Raw genomic sequence first — 18,051 nt, forward strand, 5'->3', positions numbered from 1 at the left:
GAGTGACTATTAAAGTTCAGGGATTGCCATGGCCATGGCCGTGGCGTGCCTGGGTTCCCACCAGGCATTTGATGGGCTATGGGCTGGGTGACTGTGGAGCCAAACAGATTGTAGCTGACCACGTGGCCCTGTCCGTCTTGGCAGTGCCCGCATCAGAACCTTTGCAGGGCTTTTTCAGGCATGTACGTTTGGGCCTCACCCACATCCATGGACTCTTCAGAGACGTGGCTCTAGGGAGCCACCTAAGAGCCTGGACTCGTGGGAAGGTATATGGAAGCATCCAATAGGCTCTCAGCACTGCCCCTGCCCTGCTCAGCACTTTCCATGTTTGATATGGGCAGAGACTAAGGGGCAGAAAGCACAGTGGTTAGAGAGTAGAGGCTGAAGCCATGCTGTCCAGGTTTGGATCCCAGCTCTACTATTTACTAACTTCTGACCTGTGGCAAGTTATACCCACCCCCACCCCCACCCCCCGTGCCTTGCTGGTTTCCTTCTGATACAGGGAGTCATTCAGCAAAAGGGATGTTGATGCAGATTGTCACTATAGGGGGATATTATAGGGAGGGTTCAAGCACCTGACTAGAAAATGGGGAAGCACTAGAGGATCTTTGAGAACTACTGACCCTCAGAGAACATGAATCTGTATTTGAATATGAGGAGTCAAAGGGGAGTCGTAATCCACTCCAGAACTTACAGAGGACAGCTCAGCACAGGCGTCCCATGAGGAGTGGGGAGAGAAGGCACGTCTTGCAGGTGCATGTGCTTAGCCAGCCCCTGTCTTTATCTTAGGAATATCGGAAGCAAGGCAGCTTGGTGTGAGATGATAGAGGTCCAGGGAGATTCCGGTCTGAGTCACCCTTGACTCTGCAACTGAGGAAGGAGGTGCACAGCCTTGTGATGAATCACCCACTTCATCCAACATTCAGTTGGGAGTCATTCGCTTTGCATCTGTCAACTTCCTCTCTCCACCTCCCGAAGCCTTTAAGGAAACTGGCCAATAAGCATGTCTTTTATGCGAGTGGAGGGAGAGTTGTGGAGCTCTAAGAGGAAGCTGAGTTCTGTGTTTGAGTTGACACAACAAAGATCCAAGAAAGCACCTGTGTGGGAAGATAATCCACATACTAATCCATCTGTGGAAGTGAGAACCAGAGGATTTGGGGGGAAACTGAAGCTCTCCTCCCGCACCCCACCCCCCACCCTGGTGGGAATCTGACGAAACCCAGGGGAGGGCTTCGGATGTCCACATGGCGTGGTGTGGAAAAAAACAGAGAGACCCTTTCTGGGATTCACTGGGTCAGCAGTTCTGAAACTCTCTAGTCTCAGAATCCTTTTACAATCTTAAAATGTATTGAGAACTCCAAAGAGATTTCGTTTAGATAGGTTATAGCTATTAATATTTATTATTTTGGAAATGAAAACTAACCATCCTTAATGTAAATTCATTTATTTTAAAATAAGATCATTAAATGTTAACAAAATAACATGTTTTTATGAAAAATAATTATATTTTCCAAAAATATGTATTGAGAAAATTGGCATTTACATTTTTGCAAATCTCTTTCATTGCTGGCTTACTAGAAGACATCTAAATTCTCAGATCTGCTTCTGCAGTCATTCTGTTGTGATATAAAGTCTGAAAAGTTCTCCGTGTGCTGGAAAGGGAAAGAGAGTGGAAAAGGCGAGTCGCATCTTAGCATTATTAGGAAAAGAGTTTTGACCCTGGAAGGTCCCACTTTGAGAAACGCTGTGCTGCACTGTGTGAATGTCTGTGCCTTTCTGATCTGCCTTTGCTCTTCCTCTTGTCCCTCCATGTGAAAGAACAGTGTCTGTGAGGTCCAGGACAGCTGAACTTGGTTCAAACAGTACCTCTGCAGATATTTCATATAATTCAAACTCGCCCCAATGCAAGGCTAATTTAAAGGACGTCGGATATCCTTGTGCACCAGGCTGCACTGCCAGTTAGCAATAGGGTGAATGCCGTTTACAAACCACTCACGCAAGGAGTTTTGAAATTAGGAGAAAGTTTGGATGACTTGTTGGTTCCGAGAGAGGAGGGGCTGGCATCATTTGCATGTCACAAGAATGAGGATTGATGGATATTTTGTATTGCCTATGTTGAATTTGCATATATTAGGTCCTGTGCTGTGAGGAAGGAAGATCTTAATATCGTGGGGAGGGGTCAGGGAGGGAGAGCGGCAAGCAGATGAGAAGCTCCGTGAAGGCGGAGGCTGGGTCTCAGCCATCTCTGCCCTCCCCACCCCCTTTCCTGTCTGAGTTCCCAGGGAGGGACATGGCGCTGGACGCACGTACTCCTCTCCAGATGTGAGTCACCTGTCCACGGGACGAAAAGCAAAAACAGTGCGAGAACTCGACACTCATTAGCAGAGTGATTTATTAAGAACTAATGAGGGCTCTCTGTGCCCAGGCAGCCATTATTCCAAAAAAACATTTTGCCTCAGTGTCCATCACGCGCAAATGCCCATTATTTCACGCTCGTCCTGCGCATGATGTTCTGTGAGCAGCAGGCACGTGTGGGATCTGACAGAAGAAGGCCAATCCCTGTTGGCAGGAGGGTATTTGCTTCACGTGAACGAAGGTCATGGCAATAACGCGTGGGACAGTGGTCTGGGCATCCCCAGGAACCACGCTTTCTAGGGGGATATGGCTTCCCCCCTGGATATTCTGAGTTTCTGCATATTGTTGCCCTAAATGCAGGTGCATGAAAACCATGGGCAAAGGAGCCTCTATCATTGAGCCTCATGGCAAGGACTTCCTCTTTTTTCTCTTGTTAAAATTAAACTTGAGTTTCTGAGATAATTGCAGATTCACCTGCCGTTAGTTATAAGAAATAATAAAGAGATCCCACGTACCTGTTACCTAATTCCCCCAATGGCGACACCTTGCAGAAAGATAGTACAATATGACAGTTGGTCTTAAAACACTGGGAGGACTTTTCACTGCCCTGACCCCGGAGAGAGAGAGACTGTGGGAACGATGTGCTGTGTCCCCTGGGAAGGAATGTCCGCAGATAAGGGCCTGGAAGGTGTGGGGAAGCATCAAGGCTCTGGTTGGACGTGACAGGTGTTGGTGCTGATTCTAAATACCCACCTCTCAGATCCCTGACCTGCCTGAGGGCACCAGTGGATTCCACGGTTGCAACACTTTTCCTCTTGTTATTTTTTATATGTTTGTTAATATTGGATTAAATGTATATGTGTGTGTGTGTGTGTGTGTGTATGTATATACATATATATATGTATATATGTATATATATATATATATATATATATATATATATATATATATGGCACTTAGTGACCTAAAAGCAAGAGATATTCTAAATGTGCTGTATACATGGGAGCCGCTGCTGGATTCCTTATGAAATTCAAAGAAGGGACTTTGCCAGGGACGGCATTTTGGGCAAGACAGACAGGCCTTTGAGCCAACCACGGCAGAGGAAGAATCATCGTCTGTGGGCAGTTAGTGGTGCAGCAGGACATGGGTTTGAATTCGTTGAGTGAGGACAGGTCATGGAGAGCTGTCACTGGTTGGTCTCGTGTGCTCTGGGGCCCTCGGGAGCCATTGTACATTCTTGAGCAGGACCTGACTTAACAAAGGGCAGCCATGCAATGGCAGACAGGATGGTCTGCAGGGGGCAGAGTGGGAAGGCAGGAGGAAGAGGCATGGGCACAGCCTGGGGTCCCCCCAGTCCCCTGCGGCCCGAGCAGTGCTGTGGCATGGACGAGTCTACTTCTGCGCTGCTAGGATGGAGAGGGACTGGTTGATTTTCACCATAGCGATGATGAGGAGGCCGCCAGTCAACAGGAAGGTGGGCCAGAAGAGAGAGAAGAGGAGGGTCTGCGGCCCATAGAGGCGCCGGTACAGGACGCTCGTCTCATTCTCCTGAGTCGTCGAGAAGCAGTAGAAAACCTGATGCTCGTGGAATTTGTCTCTGACTTTCTCCACGTCGGCGCGGGCCATCTGGTAGTTGTCCAGGCTTCCTGGGATGTAGGAGCACTGTGGGGAGAAGCAGGAGCGCCCATGGTGTTGGAAGTCCCTGTTTCTCGGGGCCTAGAGATGAGTGGCTGGCATGGAGTAAAGAAAAATGCCAGCTTTGGAGTCAGGCCCTTGGTGAGAGTCAGACTGTCAAAAGCAGGGGTGTCCAAACTTTATTCAACGTTTTTCACCAAGGGCCGTATGCGGTAAAACACACAAACACCCGGGCCACTCACTTGAGGTGAAGTACGTATTGCCTCACCTGGTTTATTTAAGTAAACTAAATATATTTTTGGAATTTGCTGCGGGCCAATTAACAATGGATTGCAAGCCGCAGTTGGCCCGCGGGCCGCAGTTTGGACGCCCCTGGTCTAAAGCTTGGTGGGCTGTGTGCTGCATGGTTGTAGAGGGTGACTTCAGAGTGTCATTTGTGAGCATGGTGGACCTGGAGCTGCTCGGGGTACAACGGGAGGCAAGGGCCCCCGCTGGAGCCCTGGCTCTGCTTTCATTAGCTGTAGAACCCTATTAGGCAAATCGTGTACCTTTCTGAGACTTGAGAGCTCCATCTCTTAAATGGGTTAATAACAATATCATTTTCAAAGGATGTTATTGAAGAAGGACTTCAACCTTAACTCTCTAAGGAGACCAATGAGTGACTGAATGACACAGACCCAGTGGGCTCTGTATTTGGATTCAGGGCAAAGGTCACATGCTCAGTTACCTGCAGGGCTCCTGCAGGTAATCTCCACAGTGAAGTGGGGGAGGGAATAAGATGGGAGGTGCCAACTGGCACTTGCCTCGGTGCCAGGGAGAATTGTCGGGTCTGGTGAAATGGAGACAGCCGGGTGCATCCAGACCGATGGTCACCACTCCATCAGGACAATGAGTACCAAGAGATACAGAAGCCCTATTAAGCCGGGCCTCCAACTTTTCACCAGAAGCCGGAAAACCCTGGGTCTATCTCTGTTCTGTGTCTGGAGGTCTGAACGTCGCTTATGTGAGCAACTAGGAGACATTCTACAAGTGTGGTCTGCCTTAGCACCCCCAGCACCTGGAGGGCTGGCCCTCCGAATCGTGGAGTGTAGGCCCAGTAATCAGGTGGTTCCTATGGATAGAAAAGTTTCAGACCCCTGGACTAGAGTAATCACATCCAAGATCAAAATGTGTGACGTGTCAAGCCAGCTTCTCCCCAGGCCTCAGTTACTCCCTGGATTTGATTGAGGCCCCGCTCCCAAAGCTGCCTGCCCTCAGCACTCCAGCAGAACAAAGTATGGTTTCATCATTGTTCTGACAGTCTGAAAAGTGAGGGAGCTACATCCGGAAATAGGTCGCCAGCCAGCCAGGAGGCAGCTGAAGCTGGGGAGAAGCTGGCTCATGAGTAATCTGGCATTCAGAGCTGGTGGACACTGCAGGTGGATTCAGAATCCTGAGCTGAGGGGGCCCAGCCCAAGTCTCCCCAGTGCTTCTGACTGTGACCTTGGGTAACCCAGCCCACTGAGCAATGGTATGGCTATGGGGCCAGGCAGGCCTGGGTTCAACTACCAGTTTCAAATTGTGTGACCTTGGCAAGTGCCATCACTTCTCTGAGCCTTGCAAAACGGGTTTGTGAGGTTACCTGCCTAGTTGAACTGTTGTGGGGATTAGCATAGAACCCAGCACATAGTAAGTGCTCAATAAATGGGAGATGCTACTATTAACAATAATAATATTGTGACTTCACTATGAAATTGCAACAATAGCTCCTTCTTTCCCTTCTTAAAGAGGGGCCTTTCACATGACACCCCGCTAGCCTGGAGCACTGGCCCCCTGCAACTCAGAGCTGAGCAAAGGTAGAGGGGCAGCTGGCCCACTGACCCAGCTGCACAGCAAAGAAGGTACTTCCACTGTCCCACTGCGAGGCAGCCTGCCATTAGCACTGCTTCTGGTGATGCCTGGGTGTGATGGGAGAGAAGATAGAATAGCTGGTGCCTGCCAACCAGTGCTGTCCTTCCAGGGCCAGACAGAGCCCTGGCTCAGATGCTGCTGACAGCTCATCTCAGGAGACGATCTGACCTCTCGCTCCTCTGAGCTGGCACACTTGGGATCAGGGAGACGGCCTGTGAGCCTGCCTGCTCCCCAATCCCTGTCACACCAGTGATCACTCTGCTTATCTTTGAAAATGTGCTTCTTGATCCTTGGGATAAATTAGGGCCACTGAATACCAAGAAGAGGCAAGTGTCCTGATGGGAGCTGATTCAGGGACTTTGGAGGCTATCCCTCCATCTGGTGGGGCTGGGTTATGCTAGTGATGGCAGCACAAGTCTGGCTGCCACGCACTGCCCAGACCCATTTCTCTATGATCCCCACCTCTCCAGGGCTGTCAGTGACCTCACTGTCCCCGCAGGCACCCTGCCCCTTCCCACATGGTCAGCCACCAAATTCTGACTTCAGCCCCTGCTTCCGGTCTAACCTCTGTCCTGACTGTTTGCTGTGGTCCTGCCTCTGTGCCCAGGCACTGAATGCCACACTCCCCTGCACCGCTCTGACCATGCTCCCGGGACCCCAGACCCTGTAACGGTGCTCGCAGGTGCTCACAGCAGAAATTCTTGCCCTTCGCATCCCTGCCTCCCCAGCCCTGCCCTCTATATGTACGCCCCGCCGTGTTTCTGCGGATCTAATACCTGCCTGACCCCAATGCTTTTCTGATACCCTCGCCTCCCTGTTGGCTGGAGAACTTCCCTCCCTCCTTTAACCTCATAATTTTCTCTGTTCCTCTCTATGGCACTGCTCCCTCCCTCCTAGGTATTATTTCAAATATGAGCTCTCTCCTCTTGAGTCCAAAGCCCTAACATAGGACGTGTTCAATGACTGTTGACTGAATGAGTCGGTGAATGAGCGAGTGAATATAGGCCAACTTGTATTTCCTTTAGAAAGGGCTACGATGGTGGATTTGGGGGCTGAGGGGGTTTGTTTGGAGACAGTGATGGGAAAATCTACCAAGCACTGGCTTTTCTCCCACCCTAGGTCCCTGGTTTCCTGAGGTGGAAGGTTTACAGGAGTTCTCCTCCGTGGGATCATCTCTGGGCCTGGTCTTTCATTTGCCTCACTTTATTGGCTGAGGTAATAACGCTAATGTCTGCTTCTTTGTGAGTGCATGCTATCCATCCAGTGTCTAGCTGAGTCCATTATATGCAGTCTCTGACTTCATAATAGCACTTCAGCAAAGGTGGAAACTAAGGCACAGAGTGGCTAAGTAAGCTGCCGCAGGTCACACAGCCTGTTAGTGGCAGAGCAGGATTCAAACCCAGGTCTGTCTGACTCCAACACAGAAGAGCAAGGTCTGGCTGGACCTCATGCCAGCTGTGGTCCCCAGTCAAGTGTGCTCACCTTTCCTAGTCTCTGCTCTCCAGAGAGGGGAAAGAGAGCCAGTTAGGGACAGGCCCACATACTTGCCAGGGGTTAGGGGACGTGCACCCATTCCCCCCAAGGAGTACCTGCTGGTTCTGGTCCCGAGTGTCCTCCGTGTGGTACAGCACAGCCCACCGACCCACTGCAGACACATTGACCCACAGGCACGGGTACTGGGCCACCTTCTTGCCCTCCAGCTCCTGCTGGTCCCTGATGTTGGTCTCAATCAAGTGGCACGTGGATTCCTGGGTCCACACACTGGGGAGACCACACACACGCCTTAGAAACTGCATCACACAGAGCACCCAATTTGAACCCCGTTAGAGAGGCCAGGGCTGGGACCCTCATCTTGCCATAAGCATCCAGCACTAAAGGAGTTTGATCCCAGAGTCCATGGGTCTGGGGGAGGGGGGAACAACAGGATGAGAAAATCCATGCTGGTTGAATATCATCCATGTAAATGGTTCCCACCCTGGCTGCTCACCCAAAACCCTGGGGAACTTTTAAAAAGATTCCTATGTCCTGAGTCACACACCAGACCAAATGAGTCGGAAATTTTAAGGTGGTGAGGCCAAGGCCCTGGTACATTTTAAAAAGCCCTGCAATTGTTCTGATGAGCAGCCAGGCCCAAGACCCTGCACCCACACCACCTTCATCTTGCAGAGGGTGGAAGATAAGCTCAGAAAGGTCAAGTGACTTTCCCGAGGCCACACAGGACCTGAAGCCAGGTGTAGGTGGCTTCAGAATCTGTGCCCTTGCCCCTAAAACCTGGAGATGAAGGAGGGGCTGGATTTGTGCCAAGGTGGGACAGATGGTGGGGATGGCGCTTAACTTGGGGGATATGTTGGAGGCACATGGCCGCTCTGAGTCGGGCCTCACTCCCGTAAGGTTTCAGCCTGGAATCTCTCCAGTGCTGTAAAAAGTGAGGAAGGAGCAGGCCCAGGAGAGGCCAACAGACTCATCAACACACCAGCAGGGAATCAATTGTGACTCATCTCCCATTTATCAGGCACAGGGGCTGGCAGCAGCCGGAACGTGCCCAGAGGCAAGGCTCTAAGGCTTATCTTAAGAACAGGCTGAAAGAACTGAGTGTGTTTGTTTCGAACAGGATGTGGATCAAGAATTTCATAGCTTTTCCTTTAAAAGGTCCAGTGGTTGATATGTCAAGGAGCAAGAGCAGGAAACATTCTCTGAGATTCCAGAGCAGAGCTCCAGGGGAGCAGATTTTGGCTCAATGTAGACCTTTCTACTTATAAGAAAGTAGGTATATATGGTGAGGTAGTGAGCTCCCTGTCACTTGAGATATTCAACAGGAGGCTAGATGCCCACTGGCCGGAAGGTTTCAGAGGGGAAGTCAAACTGTGCAGATGAGCTACAAAATACTGTGACTCCGATTTCTCCTGGGATGAAACTCACACTGGAGCATTTGGTGTTTCTTGTATAAATAAATGGCCTCCTGTATCTGGTGCCCCCAAGTCCCAGAATCCCAGCCCAGTCTGGTCTACCCTCCGTGCACGTGAATCCTTGACCCTGAGAATGACGATTGTCCAGACTTTCCTGCCTGGTGAGAGGGTCAGGGGGGAGGGGTAGGAAGAAAGCTGGGGTTCCTCACAGACTGTACCCTCAGAGGAGAGGCTGGAGGATGGGGGCAAGCCAGGAGGGTTTGGTACCTTTTCTGGTAGAGAGGCAGCACGGTCGTGCCCAGGATGTAGTATGTGATGACGGCACACACCACCATGGCTGCACCCAGACAAAGGGCTCGAGTCTCTCCCCGCCTCTGGGCCATCACCAGCTTCTTCCCCATTTCCACCAGGGACGGCGTTCATTTCTAGGGCCATAGAGGCGCGTAGATGTGAGATCAGCACAGGTGACAAGTCATCCACAGAAGGGAAGACAGGTGAGAAGAGCAACTTCAAAGGGCTTTTTTGGTCCCATGTAAGCCTCCCCCAGCTCTGACAGGCAAGTATTGTCATACTCCTTCTACAGATGAGGGACCTGGGGCTCAAGAGGTGAAGGGACTTGCCCCAGGTCAAACCTTGTGTGACAGTTTCAATAATTGGCCCCAAGATGTTCATATTTTCAACCCTGGAATCTGTGACTATTACTTTACATGGCAAAGACTTTAAACTAAGGATCTCGAGATGGGGAGATTATCCTGGATTATCCACGTCAAATGTAATCACTAGGGACCTTATAAGGTGGAAGCAAACGGAAATTAGACACAGAAGAGGAGAAGGTAATATGACCAGGGAGACAGAGATTGGAGTGATGCCACCACATGCCAGGCAGTGTGCGCAGCCCCCAGCAGCCAGAAGAGGCAAGGAACATGGATTGTCCCCTGCAGCCTCTGGAGGGAGTATAGCCCTGCCAACATCTTGCTGATTTGGGGCTTCTGGACTCCAGAACCAGACACGAGTAGCTTTCTGTTGTTTGGGTCCACCAAGTCTGTGGGAATTTGTTATGGCAGTAATAGAAAAGTAACACAGGAGATAAACTAATTCAGCAAAGCAGCAGAGGCGGACCATCGGTGCACTTTCTCCAGGAACACTTGTCTCAGAAAAACCTGGAGCATTTTACAGCTCTGCCGACACAATCCCACGGCAGGGCCAACTGGACCTGGGACAGCATGCAGAGAACCCCAGAAGGCAGCCACAGCCATCGGTAGTGGCAGGAGCTTTCCTTCCACAGCCAGGATCCTCTAAGGGCCACCTCCAGCTTCAAGCAAGGGCAGAAGGCATTAGATGGCCTCAGCAACTGCTCTCTTATGTGGAGGCTTGAGCCACCCTGCACCCACCCTTGGGCCAAAGCAGAATACAGGAAGCAGGTGGCAGCTCTCCTCTTCCCCCTTTTTCAGCAGCAGCCCCTCATTTTCCTTCTGGGCATCTCCCTCACCCCAATGAAAGCAGAGTCCCTCCTTGCCCCGATGGGTACCCTGAGCACCCTCCCGGGATGAGGCTTTCACCACCTGAGTGCCACCTGGAGCCACATAGCTGGCCAGCTTCTGCCCCTCGTGTGGGCTTCCCATCTCTTCTGTGAGTTGCCCCATAGTCTTCCAGTCAATTTCCTGTCGTTTGTATTTGTTTAAAGTAACCAGAGTCCGTTTCTACCAAAGATATCAGGGCCATGGGGCCCTTTCTCTGTAATGCCGCTTTAAGGAAAATTGTGGCCAGATATCTGGAAGAACTTTATTTTCCCTGCCAGGTCCCTAAAGTAACAAACATGTTGCTTTTATAAATTAGTGAATGTCCAGGAGACAGACATTGGTCCAAAGGGATTTTCAGCAACGTGCTTTATTTTCTACTTAGGCTTCTTTCCTAAAAATTGACTGTTTCAACTATCTGATCAGAGGTCCTTGACGCCCTCTCACCCCCACCCCTGCTGTCCCCCCACTCTTCCACTGTCCTAAAGAGGAGAACCTAGGGTCAGGCACAGGATACAGCCCTGTCACTCCCTCCAAGATGACTGACAGGGATGACACCCAATGACAACTTTTCCTCCCTCATTTGGGGCACTGAGAAGTGGGGTTCCCCTACATTCTAACACAGACATTACAGTGTCAAAAGGGAGTAAAATTTTCCTGGGCTGATCTCCAGGCTGTAGCCCTCTGGCTGCTCTAAAAGCTGGGACCTGAGGCCCAGGACACTGAGCTACTAGAGTGACCCGGCCACAGAGCGCCAGCAGACAAAGGGTCAGGTGCCAGCAGTTCTAGTTCCCAGTGACACCAAACCCCCCCACCCCACCCCCGGGAATCTGAAATCCAGATGCACAGCCCCTTGAAGGAGGGTGTTCCCTCTGCACGCCTCCCTCCCGCCCTCCCGAAGCTCCTGTCCAGCCCCAGCCTTGGAGAAACCACTTCCCAAGTGCTCGGGGCACTGTACTCACAATCTCCCCCGCGCCCTGGAGTCTTCAGCAGGCGGACAAGTTCTATCTGCCCGGCCCTTGGCCCCCACCCCAAAAGAGGCCTCCTGAGCTCCAGTAGGAAGTTCAGGCTCCCAGCCCGCCTCTGTCTCCAGGGAAGCTGCCTTTGGTCCCCATCTGGGACAAGCCTCCATGCCCAAACATGGTCAAGTCTGAGCACACAGCCCCAGGACATAAACTTGAGAGCAGGTACCCAGCCCAGAGAAAGGAAGACAGCAGCTGCTTCCAGGCCCCTGCACCTGCATTTCCCAGAGTCTCCTGGGAAACAAGTTTCAAACAACAACAGACTGCAAAACTGAGAAGCCAGGAAAGACCATCCTGCTGTACTTGGAAACATTTCTTCTTCACTCGGTCTGTGGGCTGGCAGAGGTGCCGGGAATGGGAAATGATTTTCCTTTCGTTGGCATGGGGGAGGGAGGAGGAGTTGAAGCTCCAAAGTGTTGGGCTTGTCAGCCACTGGGGATGCTGGAGCAGCCAAACCCGCCTGCCTTTGGCACTTGCATGCTGTGTGACCCTGGGAAGGTCACAGCACCTCTCTGAGCTATTAGGATTTTTAAACTTACTTTGTCTAGGGTAGTGATGAGGGTTGGCTCCATAGTATTTTTAGCCATCCAGGCCCAGGGATAGCCTACTCTGTCAGGTGGCCTCCTAGAAACTGTCAAAGTATGGTTTGGGGTCTTTGCAGAGGTCTATACCTATCGATAAGACAAGTATCAGCATTTGCAGGCCAAAACATGTTTCTAGATTGCTTCCTCTTTCCTCATCTGTAAAACGGTTGTTGTAAGGATTAAAATCAGACCCAATTAAAAACAAACCCAATATTTTGGACCTCTCCTTGGTATCAGACATGACGCCTCTACCCCACACTTCACGCAGGGCGGAGATGAAGAAGTGGACGTGAGCCTTGGATGCCTTGAGTAACTAAGTGGTCCATGGTTACCCTGCTCTGAGAGCGGGAGCCAGATTACATGCTTTGACTGCAAAGCTCAGGCTGTCTCTCTCTACTGAGCCTGGTCCTACTCTGAGATATAAAAAGTCATCTCTGTTATATAGTCACCTGCCACCTGAGGTCCGAGGGATCACCACGAGTGCCTCGCCCCCCCAAACCCCCAGGGAGCCTGGCCAGGCCTGATGAATGAATTCCACCACCTCCTGCACACCTTCCTCAGCCACCCTGAGGCAGCCAGCCCCGCAGGCCGTGAAATGAGAGCAGCTTTCAGGCTTCCTTAACACATCCTACAATAGTAAGCCCCCTTCCCCCACCGCTTTACTCATTTAATCCTATCAACAGGAGAGTATATTGTCTGTTTAATGGACACCATGGCTAAGGGGGAGGGGGTCGGTCTTTTTAGGCCTTCGTCCTTGCAGGTGGATCAACATCGAGGGACAGGGTCTGGAATGAATCCCCAGGAGACTGGTTTCCAAGGATGGTCCTTGGTCTGTTCAGGAGCCAGAAGAGTCCTCCTGGGGTCCATGAACGAATGCGGAAATGCCAGGCCTTCCTCCTGCTCCCTAGGGGACAGATGCACAGAGTGACAGGCCATTTTTAAATAGGACCAAAGGACTACTTGCCCATAATCAACTACATGAATTAAGTTTACACATTTGAAATTTATAAACAAACATTAGCATTCTTGCCAAGGTGCTTTCCTCTTGGATGATGGGAACAGACGAGGAAGGGGGTGGTGAGCTCTCGTACGGCACTGCAGTGAGCCCCAGCTAAACACTGTGACAAGCCTTGCTTTGGAGGGTGTGTGGATGGAAGTCCAGGCCGCTGGCTGGCTGTAGGGTTGTGTGGGCCTGGTAGTTGGAGGTGGAGGGCAAGGAAATAATGACGTCACAACCGTAAAGAGCGGTGCTTCCATTAGCACAGGGGTGAGAGTTCACGTCTTCCCCAACTGCAGCCTTCCCACAACCCCATAAAGTCATATATAAGCATTACGGTCTCCTAGTAACCCATTCAGGTAGAGATTTTTCTACCCATTTTATAGAGGGGGTAACTGAGGTTCGAGAAGTGCAATAAATTGCTCAAGGTAATTTCCTTTGCCTCCCTGAGACTTGGTTTATCCATCTCTAGAATGGAGATAATTATACCTAGACCCTCAGCGTTTTCCAAGAAATAAGAAGAGAACGTAAGCTGCCTGACCCATCGTGTGGTAGGTTGTATTTTCCACAGATGGCCACACCAACATGCATGCCATCCCACATGCTCTTCATTCCGTGTGACAGCAGCACTCCTCCCTCGAGAGTGGGCATCTGTGGCCTCTCCCCTTCGGCCTGGGCAGGGCTTTGCAACTGCCTTGCCGACCAAATGCAGTGGAAGTGACACTGTGATTTCTAAGGCTAAGTCAGAAAGAGCGATACGGCTTTCACTGGGCATTCTGTCCCTGGAAACTTCCCCCGGAGCCAAGAGGACACATGTCGTGTTCCAGCTGATGGCCCCAGCTCAGGAATCAGCCCACAGCGGGCACCTCCCACCAGACACGTGCGTGAAAGAGCCGGAAGATGAGCCAGCCCCCAGGCTTCAGGTCTCCAACTGAGGCCTCAGAACTCATGGAGCAGAGACCAGCGCCTCGTGGCAGTCCTCACAAGAGATCTTCTCGCTTCTGTTATTTGCCCCAGGCCGCTCCCCTGGCCTGCGATGTGATGGAGCCTGGATGTGAACCTCGCATGCTGATTCCACAGCCGGTCCTGCCCCGCCGTGGCTCCGCTAGACCCCGTTTTTGAACGTTCCTTTATAACATCTGCTTCAGCTGCTTGACAAACACCCTCTCCTCATTCTACGGCCTTTTCTGGATTGTGTATCCACTTATTTATTTAAACCCTTTTGAGTCAATATCTATGCCACTTGGGATAATAAGTTTCATAAATCAAACTGGCAGCCGTGTCCTGAGCCCTGCTGAGGGTGTCACGGGCTGAGTGCCACTGGCAATGGGTGGGAGCGACCCTCAGTCATTCACAGACATCTGCGGACCTACTGTGTGGAGGCTGTGACTACGTCAGTGTGCTGAGGTGGACCGAGCGTGGCCCGTGCCCTGTGGCAAGGGAGGATGGAGTTTTAAAACTGCAAAAGGCACAACGGAAAAAATAAAAAGATATATGTAAGGGAGAGAGCGTAATAAAAGGCAGAAGAAATCACAATGAAAGATTTTTCAAGAGTTGAAAAGGCAAAGTATAAAAACAGGACAATTAAATGTCAGGGTTCAGATTAAATGGCAGACAGGGCTTGGAGAGGAGCATGACCCGGCGGCTCCCTGTGAATCAAGCGATACCATGCTCCTTTTTCCTGCCACTCTGTTAGCTATATTTTCCCTCATTTTTCTTACTTAGTGACAAGGTATTTTAGCCTGCTAGATTGCTAACAATTGTAAGCAGCTTGAAACCAGGAGGCACATAAATAAATAAAGAGCACTGCTGTCTGTCCGCATGGTGAGGTCTTCTTTTGATGCCTTTTCCTTACTGCAAAACCATCCAAGCTCCCCCCTGGAAAAGGCACAGTGACAACCCCACCACACGGAGGAAATTACTGGTAAGGGGAGGGGCGTGGGCCCCTCCAGACACTCATAAAAGGATGCACGCTTCTCCTCCTCCATAAGGCATGCCCCCTCTGTCCCCACCTGCTCGGGAGCTCTCCCCTTCCGAGGGACTCAGTGCTGGGGTCCTCGCCTCACCTCCTGTCCCCTCAGCCGCTCTCCTCGCCTCCTTGACCAGGTCACGCTCCTTACAGCACTTCTTCTCTCTGCAGTTTTAGCTTTGTTCATGTGCTTTCTCCATTAACAGTTTCCTCACTGGATGAGAAGCTCCCTGAGATCTGGGGCAAGAAGTATTCCTATTTTCTGTCACATTTCTAGTGCCTGAAGGAATAAACAGAGAATCTTGGGTTTTATTGTTTGTTGTTTGGTTTGAAAAAAAATCTCCTGGTTTTTAAAAAAAATTTTTACCACCTTAATCATTTTTACGTATACGTTTTGGTAATGTTAGCTATATTCACATTGTCGTGCTAAGGACCGCCGGAACTTTTTCGTATTGCAAAACTAAAACGCTGTACCCACTAAACAACTCCTCATTTTCCTTCCTCTCAGCCCCTGGCAACCACCATTCTACTTTCTGTTTCTATGAGTCTGACTACTTGGGATACCTCATCTAAATGACATCAGACAGTATTTGTCCTTTTGTGTCTGGCTTATTTCACTTGGCATCATGTCCTCAAGGGACCAGAAAGAAATCTCTTGCTTTTTATTGTGACAGAATATTGTGTTCATTTTCCCATACCATAAAACATTTTTAAAAGTTTGTACCGTATTCTATTATATGAGTAAACCATAATATGTTTAATTGAAGCTGTGTTGTTGGCTATTTGGCAACGGCACTTGTTTGCTTGTGTAGAGGAACTCAGAGTCGCCCTCTGCTGGTCAGCAGGTCTGTCCCACGTCCACCCTCACCCTCACCCTCACCCTCGCTTGCACCCAGTATCATTTTTTCATGAATAGACAGGTACGGGGGAGATTGGATGTATAAGGAGGCAATCTGGGGACCACATCCTGTAGACTGAGATGAGAGAGACTTGGACGTGTTAAATGGCAGACGGTTTCAATTTTTTAGGCCTACCCAGGCCTGATTTGAGCCTTGGAAGGAGACACAGAGACACAGAGAGAGGTAGATGGAGGCTGAGGGAACTCCTTTTCCCAGCTAGATAGCTTGTGGGACTCAGAATGTAAGCAGGGCCACTTTGGGGCCCAGATGACAAAGTGGTTCTCTCCACTTCTGCTTAACCTGCTCTGGAGTCATGAGGAATCTGTGGCCCTGGGCAGTGGAACCCCAGGAAGGGCGTCTGCATCACCTCATGAAGCAGATGCAGCAGAGGCCGTGGCCGACACTCCTGCACCAGTCGAGTCCCGCAGGAAAAGGCAGGGCTGGGGTGTGCTGGAGCTGGTGCACACCAGCTGCGTGGGAGCCCTTGCCAGCCAGTTGTTAAGCCACTGGGAGCTGGAAATCGGCCACGATGGGAGTATTTATACCATGGAAATCTAACAAACACTGCAAATCAGGGCTTTTGCATTTTGGGAAGCCGGTTTTCCAGCATTCCCCTTCAGACGACTCATTCAAATTAGGAGATTCCAGGAGGTTTTACCCTTGACAAAGGTATGGCTGGGGAAGCACAGTGAACAGCGTACCCTGGGGGCTAGCAACATGGGGCTGAAGGGTGAAGGAAGGAAGCTGGTCCAGTTCCACAAATCAGAGCCATACAATCCGGTAGCCACTTGCAGCATATGGCCACTGAGCACTGGAAAAGTGGCTAGGGTGAGTGGATAACTAAAGTTTTAATTTTATGTCATTGTGATTCATTTCAAGTAAGTAGCCACGTGTGGCTAGTAGCTACCTTATTGGTCAGATAGCACCAGAGCCGTAGCTGCTGACCACTCCACTGCCCGGCGGTGCCTTGCCATTTGCTATATCATTGCTTCTCTCAGACAGGTCCTGGGAGGCTGCCAACACCCTCTGCACCTCAGCCTAGGGAGGGACTCGGAACGGCCTCAGCCAGTGACTCGGGGCCAGGACCCCAGAGGGAAGCCACCCTTGCACTTGGGCTATCCCAGGGCAGGCAGCCGGTCCCAGTAGCTGCTTCCTGCAAACATTCAAAAAGAGGTGCTGCAGAGAAAGGCTTTTTCATACCTTTTGTTATACGTTAATGAAACTAGGGTCTGTCATCCGCAAACAATAAGATTGTGCCTGCAAAGCTCAGTCTACTTTTATTCTCAGCGCAAATACTGTCATAAACTTCATGAGAACCTTCTCTGTGACTTAACAATAGGATTTGAACTGTGCCTGGTCTCGAAGGACCGATCTCCCCAAAGATCCTGTCTCTAAGGAGGGAACTGGAGAGCCACTCGAGAGCTGATTTTTTAAAGTCACTCTTCACTGAGCGTTTTCTTCCTGCCAGACACGGTGCCAGCCTTGTACATACCTCACTGTATTCGTTTCTAGGGCCGCTGCAACAAATCACCACAAACTGGGAGGCTTAAAGCAACAGAAATGTGTTCTTTCATAGTTCTGGAGGCCAGGAATCCAAAATCAAGGGATTAGTAGGGCCACGTTCCCTACAAAGGCTTGGGGTGAGGGAATGGGGGGTCATTCCTGCCTCTTCCAGCTTCTGGTGGCCCCAGGTGTCCCTTGGCTTGTGGTTACATCACTCCAGTCTCGGCCTCTGTTGCCACATGGCCTTCTCCTCTTCTGTCTCATAAAGACAGGTGTCATTGGACTTAGGATACACCCATGTCATCGAGGAGGGTCTCAAGAACCTTAACTTACTTACAACTGCAAAAACCCTTTTTCCTCATAAGGCCACAATCCCAGGTTCTGGGGATTTGGACATGGACATATATTTGGGGAGTGGGGGGCACCACTTAAACCACTACACTCATTTAATCTATGTAACACCTGAGAGGGAGGTGATGGTTTAACTGCTGCAGCAAGCTCAAGAGTTTAATGGCTTTACCCCATAACCATGCGTTTCTCACTCTTGGAAAGTCCAGTGTTCATGCTTGTGGCTGGATGGCTCTCCTCAAAGCGGTTGCTATGGGAATCAGGCTCCTTCCATCTTGTGGTTCCACTGTCTTCTGGCCTTGAGGTCACCCCCAGAGTTATCCAGCTTGAAATAGGTATGGAGGAAGCGAGTGCAAAGAATGTGGATGATCAGATGCCTGAGGCTTAATCTCCTTGGCCTGGAAATGACATTCAGGACAACCTCAT

General features: G+C 50.6%; 2 protein-coding genes across 4 annotated transcripts in view; one reads left to right on the forward strand and one right to left on the reverse strand.

Annotated features, from left to right (window-relative positions):
- Positions 1-18,051, forward strand: part of KCNIP1 (potassium voltage-gated channel interacting protein 1) — a 285,873-nt gene that overhangs the window by 26,384 nt on the left and 241,438 nt on the right. The gene's annotated exons all lie outside the window — the stretch shown is intronic.
- On the reverse strand, positions 1,541-11,670 carry KCNMB1 (potassium calcium-activated channel subfamily M regulatory beta subunit 1). The gene is made up of 4 exons (XM_033096741.1): positions 11,266-11,670; positions 9,054-9,211; positions 7,470-7,641; positions 1,541-4,017 (listed from the first exon to the last, which is right to left on the reverse strand). Exons 2-4 carry the CDS (start codon positions 9,185-9,187, stop codon positions 3,748-3,750), a joined length of 576 nt encoding a protein of 191 aa, XP_032952632.1. The 5' UTR covers positions 9,188-9,211; positions 11,266-11,670; the 3' UTR covers positions 1,541-3,747.

The sequence above is a fragment of the Rhinolophus ferrumequinum genome, chromosome 24 (assembly GCF_004115265.2).
Source record: "Rhinolophus ferrumequinum isolate MPI-CBG mRhiFer1 chromosome 24, mRhiFer1_v1.p, whole genome shotgun sequence".
Classification (NCBI taxonomy): domain Eukaryota; kingdom Metazoa; phylum Chordata; class Mammalia; order Chiroptera; family Rhinolophidae; genus Rhinolophus; species Rhinolophus ferrumequinum.